We start from the raw sequence: 9152 nt of genomic DNA, 5'->3' as shown, positions 1-9152 counted from the left end.
GTAGCACATCTACATCCCATCTTCTTTCATTGCTTATCATCAACGCATCGACGATCGTATTTCGTAAATCTTGGTGTAACTCACTTGTAACAAACGCATTCTCCGAGCTTGGCAGCCAGGGTTCCTGCCAAATTTTAGTATCCCTTCCATCACCAATTCTTATACGACCCCCTTGCTTCACCACTTCCTTAGCTGCCAAAATACTTCTCCACATGTAGTTGGGGTTAGTTCCAAGTATAGCCTCCATAAACTCAAAATTTGCATAGTACCGTGCTTTCATCACTGTAGTGACTAGGGGATTGACATTGTTAACCAACCTCCACGCTTGTTTAGCTAACATGGCGATGTTAAATTCCTTTAGTCTCCTAAATCCCAGTCCACCCCCTCTTTACTTTCGCACAGACGATCCCATGCTGTCCACCTAATACCCTTCTGATAATTACCGCCCCTCCACCAATATGAGTTCATTCTCTTCTCTAGCATAGTACATATGTCCGTAGGAAGTAACAAGAGGTTCATCCAAAAGTTTGGAACTGATTGGGCAGATGTCTTCAGTAAAATGACTTTTCCCGCTTTTGAAATGTTTTGTGCACTCCACGCTTGAAGCTTTTGCTCAACTTTATCAATCAAGCAACTGAATACTGACTTTTTATTTCTCCCTATATGCATTGGTATACCCAGGTATTTACCTGGTGTTTCCTTTTCCTGCACTTGAAGTTGTTCACACACTTCTACTCTATCAGTAGTAGTAGTATTTGAGGAGAACGTAATCGCTGATTTGTTAAAATTAATTACCTGGCCCGACATTACAGCATATCTGTCCAGGATGCGTTTCATAACATTTGCTTCACCCTTTTTTGCCTTAAAAAATACATAGCAGTCATCAGCGAAAAAATGTGCGAGATCATAGGTGCGTTTTTAGCCACTTTACATCCATGAATAAGACCAGCTGCCTCGTTTCTTCTTATAATAGCAGATAATCCCAAAACTAACATTCCTTAAAATTTAGCTTTTTATATTACATAATCAGATGATTCAAGAGATCAGTGAACTGTAAAGAAAACAAGAAATATTACTTTAACTTAAAAAAGGAAAAAATTATTGATAAGTCGCATATAGGCTATAGCATATACAATCCATACACAGACACATAACAAGTTTTCGATTTTAAGATCAAAATGGTCCTTGTGGAGCATAGAGATTCTGGAATCAGCCTTCATGAACCTCACAACTCTTTTTGTTATGAACTTGTGGTTGTTTTTTTGTTAAATTATTAGAAATAATTTGAAGAGCGCCTGAATATATCTGTTTTCACTTTTCATTTTGGGGATATTGTGATTTTGATATTAGGGTTTGTGTTTGAGAAACAAGGGAGATATCCAGGTTGTAGTTGTGTAAAAATCTTTTAATTTGATTTTGGGTGTTTATTTTTTACATATAATATAGAGAGAATTTCACAATGCACCCTTAACTTTGGTCAAAATTCAAAATTGTATACCTGTTTTGAACAATTGCAGATTGCATCCCATTTTTTAAAACTCGTTTCACGTTGTACCCCTTTTGTAATTTTTCGTCAAATATGACCGTTAACGTTAGTCAATCAGGGTAATTTAGTACTTTCATAAGTAAAATATACTTACATCTTTGAGAGAATTGTATTTTGCATCCCTTAGTTTTGGTCCAAAATCAATATTATACACTTATTTTCAGAAATTGCAGTTTGCATCCCTTTTTTTTGAAACTCGATACAAAAAACACCCCTTTTGTCTAATTTCCTTTATTGGGCAGGGGCAAAACAGGAATTTCAACTTGAAAAATTAATTAACAAATATTTATCTGTTCTAAATTTTGTTAAAAATTGAATTTTACAAACATTTTATATTTTTCAGTTTTTGAGTCATAGTTTCAAATTTAGTTTTTATTACATGGTATTAATTCTAAAAATTTATAATCTACTAAAATTAATTTAAATTACATGTATATTAAATTTTAATATTAAATCAGTTGCATTAATTTTTTTAAAAAAATTTGACGTTATTATTTTTTTAGTGTAGGGGAAGAATTCATTATTATAAATATTTTTAGTTTTTTTCGAATTATAACTACAAAAATTATTTAAATTTTATATTAAAATTCCTATTTTACCCTCATTATTTTAGTTGTAACTGTCAAAGAGGTGCATTTTACATACGGACTGAAAGTTAGGGATTGCAAGCTGCAATTACCATTCAAATACTAATATACCGACTTTACCCTTCAAACACTTAACAGTAACAGTCATATTTAACGGAAAATTACAAAATGGATGCAACTTAAAACGAGTTTGAAAGTAATGGGATGCAATATGCAATTGTTCAAAACAGGTATACAATTTTAAATTTTGGCCAAAGTTAAGGGGTGCATTCTACAATTCTCTCTATAATATAATATACTTACAAATAAGTCTGGAAATTGTATTATATTTTAGAATGGCTTAGTTGGACACTCCACCTCATGTTACACCTGTTGCCTGTTGCCTCATTGTCCAACGGTAAATTTTGTTTAAGTCAAGACGTTGAACGTTAGGTCAACGAGCTTCGTTAACGGCGGTATCATTACTTGTTATTAAACTGGTGTATGCGAGTTTCCGATAACTTGAGTGAGTAAAGTGAGATATGCCCTTCAATTTAGTGATTACAATAAGATTTAACCCCATATTAAATATGAGTATTGATTACGAATTAATTAGTATTTTAGTTTAATTTAGTTGATATAGATTGGAGTTTAGGTAGACCCTTATATTTATTGTAGTTTTTGAGGATGGTGGTCCCTTATTTATCTGATTATTTATCCCAGTTATTTGTTTATGTTTCCTGCTAATAGAATTGTGTAAATGTATGCACTAATTTTGCAAACTATCTTTGTTGTTGATAGTCAAGGAAGTCATATATACTTTGCCCCTTCACAAGATTCGAATATTTAATATGTTATTCGACAAGAAGATGATACATTTAGGAATGAATTTGATGATTTTCTAGCATTCGAAGGCCTATTAAAAAATAAAGATAATGGTGGTAAATTTGCTAAAAGTAGTGGTAATTTGGCAGATAATGATGGTAATTTGCACAGTGATGGAGAGAGTGATGAATTATACAATTTAGAGAAAGATAGAGAAAAGTATTGATGATGTAGTTTTCATTTTGACTCATCCAAAATTTACCATACTGATAAACAAATGGGGAACCTGAAGAATCACAGATAAAATAAGAGAAAAGAAAATATAGTAAAGAAAGCCCAGGAAAAGAATAAGGGAAAAGGTAAAGAGCCGGTTAAGGAGAAAGATAATGATGTCAACGATGCATTAGAGAATTTAAAGGGAGCATTTGAAGCTAACCATGTCAGTGAAGACGAAAAAGGATATGCAACTGATGTGTCTACCGACTATGCCTCAAGCGATGATGAAAGGATGACCTGTAATAGAACAAACATTTCTACAATTGTAGCCTGTTCCTTTTTCTTAACTTTCTCCATTTCATCCTCATGTCTTGCAAAATAACGGTTTATCTTTAATAATCTCTTAGACACGAGCTCCAAATAGTTCTTCATCCACCCACATTTGAGCCAAACCACCGAGTCTTCATTACACTCACTTGGTCACAAGTGACACGGATGATCAAGTATTGAATTCATTTCTATATCTCTCCGAGCCATTTTAGCTTTTTGGGCGAAAAGATATAAAAATTATGGTTTAGAAATAAGTAACAAAAATGAAAAAAAAGTTATAGGAGTGTGTATATAGGTGATATATATGTCACTGGAAAGATGAACTATCGACTTTGCCCTTGAACAGACTAATGGCATCTACATAATTTGACGAAAAAGTATAAAAGAAATTTGAACCGTGATATAGAAAGTGATAGTTTGAGAAACCTAAGTATCCAAAACGGTCTAATAGATCAAGTAGGTGTAGATAAGGTGCACTTTACTCGATATATAATGGATATTTGTTTTATAATAGATAAAGTACTATAGAAATATAATAATCACAAATCAAAAACATAAATATACAATGATATTTGTTCCATATTAAGATTGGATAAATCACATTCTCTAAAAATATAACGAGCACAGACCAGGCCAGACTACAAAACATTTAGAACGGGCTCCGCATTCAAAAAGAGCAGATGGATCCTATTTGGGTTTTAACAGAATCGGGGTCATTGATTATATTCGGGTAGGATTATTTTATTAAAAAAATAACATATAATTTGAGCGCGTATTTAAAAGGTGACGGAACAAGAAGTTTAAACTACCCCAGGATCAAAAAAATATTTTAAGCTAAAAAATTTACCATAAAATTAAGGAAAAATAAGAGTTATTAAAGGAATTTCAAAATCAATTTGGGTCTTCTTCAAAAAAAAATTGGTTCTCAAAATATTTTTTTACATCATCTAAAGAAAACACCCGAGGTTAAAAAAATTATCGTAATTTTTTAAAGTCCAATCATGGCTTTACTCTCCCTTTTCCCCTCGTTGCCTCCCCTTTCAGGATCATATTTTATTCTAATTTAATTTTTCGTTAAATTAATGTCATATATAAAAAGGACAACAGACGTATATCATATTAGAGTCAGTTATAATTCGAAATATTGAATAGCCGAGATTAGTTTACATCCTTACATATGAGCTCTGACCATCTATTTTTTTATACTAATTAGTGGTTAAATTATTTAAGGATGCCCTACTTTTAAAGTTTATGTATATCATGTGTTATGATGATTAATATTTTATTAAACATTAGTGGTTCAAATATTTAAGGAAAATTGTCTGCCATTTGCTTACTTCAAAGTTCAAATATGTTTACCATGTGTTTTTGATGATTTATAATTATATTGTGAATTATAAATTAATGTCATATTCAAGATAAACTAGCGTAAAAAGGTATTTTTTAAATTAAACCCCTGTTTATCATTATATCATGTATTAGTTATTTTATTTATCCAAAAAAATAGACACTTTTATATATTTAAGTTTTTTATACATTTTTTAACTTTTTCACACGTTTTTGAATTTTTTTTATTGTACTCTAAATCTTAGGACATGCGGTATATTAGTTTGTATAATTTAATCCAGTACCTATATCAGAAAATCTTAAAATCACGACGTGCACACTAAAATTAAAATATTCATCAAAAATTTAAAAAGAAGAAATGAATGATTGATGATTTGCGTTATAGACGATTCCCATATATTTTTAGAGGTGCACATTGTCGTTAACGAGATTCAGCTGAATACATATTTCAAAAAATATATTGATAATTCAAGTAGGTTTCGCTGAGACCTCTCACATTTATAATTTTGTTATTCCACCTCGCATATTTAGAATATGATATTTATATCTATATAATGAAGGGAAAAAATTAATTTATCTTCAAAATTAATGATCAAAACAAAAATAAAAAATAATATAAAAGATAAAATAATGGGTTTGTTTGACAAACCATTTCCAAACCAACTTGCAGCTTTTATGTCCATGCACTGTTATGGAATAAAAACTAGGGTTCGTTTGGATTTATTGCTAAGTTTTGTGAGTTTCGAGCTTTAATGGATGTTCTCGCGGTGGGGACTAGCTGTCCTTGCAAGATGCCTACGTATCTCAGTGTTGTAGGGAATCAAGTCAAAAACGTAGTTCTAGGTTGAGGGGTAGAGCTCTTTATATAGAGGTGAGTCTAGGGTTAGACTTGTGTTGGGAGACTTGGTGGACAAGTCTCCAACTTACATGGTAATTAGGACTCCTGTAAGGCAAGGGATTTTAAATCCTTCCTTGTAGGAGTTAGTGTCCATGTTGGAAGTCATGTCTCCGTTCTTTCAGTTGTATTGGGCCTAGTCCATGAACAACTTATGTTTGTGGATCTTGACGACCTCTGCTCGTGTGCCTTGATGACTTGGGTCGACTTTAGTCTATAACAAGCCTTGACCAACCTGGTTTGTATTGGACTTTGGACAAGAATCCCAAGCATAATTAATGTGACATTTAATGTGTCTTTACGATGAATTTTCTATCCATATCACTTACGAACTTGTTAAAGGTATGAACTCAACTTATCCAACTAACTTATAATTTATGTATTGATAATGTTTGAACCAGTTTTCGGCCAACAAGACTTCATCTCTGATTTCCGTTTCGGCCTGCAAAGAGAAGAATATGAGGGATTATTCCCCCGATTCACCTCTGGTGTGAGAATAAGTTAACTGGTTTGAGAGAATAAATTCTGATATGATATAGTTTAAGTCGGTGATATTGTGTGTGTATAAAAGTGATTATTCCATGTATATAACCTGAGCGATGTTAAAGTTACTCATCCGGAGTCTTCGGATTGTTCTGATAATGGGGGGAGTGGATGTTGTTGCTGGAGGACCACATTTTCGCCTTTCTTGGGCTGGTCTACTATCTTTCTAAATGGGATGACCTCTTTTTAGTCGGCCCAACTTACTTTGACATTGGCCTAAACACATATTATAGGCCAAAGGAATGTGGACCTCTAACATGTCCCTGAGCTTCGACTAAGGATAAATGCTTGAGCGAAGTCCAACCTTTTCAGCCCATGGAAGGTTTAATACACAAATACTGGACTTTGGCGCTTCATAAGTTGAATGGTCACAAAAGGTGCCACTTGGGAGGCTGTGACTGTCTTAAGGATGACAAATGTCATATCTCAAGATTGTAACCACCATCCTACCGTTAAATCCCAAACATCCTGGATCTCAACCGTTGATTTTGAATGTAAACGTTTCGCGTGTACAGGAGGCCAAACATCACTTTACATTTTTATATATATATACATGCTTCCACAATCATTTCTGTTAGGTCACACACACTGTAGAAGGGGGGTTGAATACAGTGTATAGCACAATCAAATCGAATTCAAAGAACACAAGTAACAGAAAACAAACTTTATTAAAATCTGTTACAATGTAGAACTGTCCTCTCTCAGTGATGAACAAAATATCACGAGAGCTGCTAGGGTTACAATGAATATTATTCTCGATAATGATAACACATATAGTGTAAACCCTATGTCTGTGTTTATATACTACACAGTTACAAAATAATCGCTAATTGATATGGAATATAATTCTGCTTCCTAAAATATATCAATCAGATATCTTTTCTTCCAAGTATTCTATTCTTCATAGAATTTCTTCTTCATGCATATCTCTTCTTGCATTTGTCTTGATCTTCTTTCCTTTCAATCAACCGCCTTCCTTATCTGAAAGTCTCCTTAAGTCCTGATATTATCTTCCGATAAATATCTCCTAATAACTTAAGTTTTGACAACTTAAGTTCTGACTTCAGTATAAGTGCTGATTTCCAGTTAAGTACTGATTTGTCATGTTTAAGTAAGATCTGAAAACCAAACACAAATCATATTAGACATGACATTATCAAATATATCTAACAATCTCCCCCAACTTGTAAATTAGCATAATATACAAGTTTAACAGATATTTGATGATGTCAAAAACATTAAGTATAAATGCATGAGAATTTGACTAGATAACTACAACTTACAGTCCTTAAAGCTTTACCAACTTTAACTTCTGATAACAACTTAAGTATGTACACACATCAGAATTTGAGCAGTTATAGATTTTGACTTGGCTTCAATTACTGATCTCTTTGATGTCAAGAGTTGTTCTGAGATAGTTCTTTAACAAACATCTCTCAGCATATTTGAGTTCATCAATCATTCTCCTTTTAGCATTCTTCAATTCAACTGTATCTTCACCAATTTGAAAGATAGCAGCCCTGAGATCATTTATTTTAGCTTTCCTTATATCCTGATCCAGTCTGATCAAATATGCCTTGTCAGACTCAAGATTGAATTCTACAGCCTTATAACCCAGAAAGGTAGTTATAATCTTAGCAGAGTTAGGCTTCATCTCGACAATATCACCCTTGTGATCTCTATACTTTGGACAATATGTGCTGTCAGACTTTACAGAATAAAGCTTCTTCTGTCTCTGAATTTGAGTCTTCAAATAATTTGCAGCACTATCTGTTATTCTGTTCTTCACTTGAAGTAAGAATAGAACATGTTCTAGTTCCTCATAATACTTCAGTGGTATAACATTTTCTCTTATGTGGTAAACCTTTCCATCTGTCATGAAATATAACAAGATATGTTATTTCAAGAGGGTATGGTAAACCATCTGTACAGATTCAAGTTGATTCAATCTTTCAGGAGTTTCTCCAACACCTGGTTGACTTAAGGAAGTTGGATCATTGGTTGTATTCTGCACTCTTCTTTCATCAGCACTACCCAATCCAGATTTATCTCTTGCTTCCTTTCCAGTAACCACTCTTGCTTCAAAACCACTTGCTGCAGTCTTCAAAGGTTGAGTCTGTCTGGCTTTAGTGAATCCCGGTAGGAGTAGCTTTGAGGATTTAACATGAGCAATGTCAGAGGTTTCCTTTGACTTATCTTCTGATATCAAGCCAAATTGAGCTATGTCAGAGGTTGCTTGCTTCAGTGTCATATCAGAACTTACTATATCTTGACTCTGAACAACTTGAGCCATGTCAGAGGTTGTTTGAGAAATCTTCCTTGAAACCAGAGTAAGATTAGCATCTTCATCAGATATTTCTTCATCCATAGGAGGAACATAAACCTTTACAGGTTCTCCAACTTTTTCTTTGCCCTTGGACCTTGGATCTATCTACAATTGTGATTTGGCCTTGGTTGCAACAGGATTTGTCCTTTCTTTTATCACAATGCCTTTAGCCGTAGGAAGTTTCTTTTCAACAACAGAAGCTTCAGATTTGGAAATGACTTTTTCTAACTTAAGTCTAGCTTCTTCTTCCTTTAGACTCTCAAAGTCCATTCCTGGATTTTCTTTTAGAAATAACTGTTTTGAAATTTCTTCATCAAGTTCCAAAAGTTCATCAGAACTTATCCTTTTACCAGTATCAGAAGTTATTCTTCTCCCAGTATCAGAACTTGTTCTTTGACTTGTAGTTCCAGTTCTACTTGATGAGAGACCTCCACCCTGACCATGACCTCCACCCATTCCAGAGTTTCCCGGGTCATTACCATTATCCTTCCCCTTCAGTGTCTTAACATGTTTGCATTTGGACTTAATTACCTTCTCCCCCTTTTTGACATCAGCAGG

At 33.5% G+C, this 9152-nt stretch overlaps 1 protein-coding gene across 1 annotated transcript; it reads right to left on the bottom strand.

The window, feature by feature from the left end:
* Positions 1-357: 357 nt before the first annotated feature.
* LOC141673664 (uncharacterized) lies at positions 358-3510 on the bottom strand. The gene is made up of 2 exons (XM_074480409.1): positions 3451-3510; positions 358-861 (listed from the first exon to the last, which is right to left on the bottom strand). The coding sequence occupies exons 1-2, from the start codon at positions 3508-3510 to the stop codon at positions 358-360; spliced, it is 564 nt and encodes a 187-aa protein (XP_074336510.1).
* Between the last annotated feature and the right edge of the window lie 5642 nt (positions 3511-9152).

This window comes from Apium graveolens, chromosome 7 (genome assembly GCF_009905375.1).
Source record: "Apium graveolens cultivar Ventura chromosome 7, ASM990537v1, whole genome shotgun sequence".
Classification (NCBI taxonomy): domain Eukaryota; kingdom Viridiplantae; phylum Streptophyta; class Magnoliopsida; order Apiales; family Apiaceae; genus Apium; species Apium graveolens.
The sequence above is the reverse complement of the archived record's forward strand: the minus strand, read 5'-3'. Positions and strand labels throughout refer to the sequence as shown.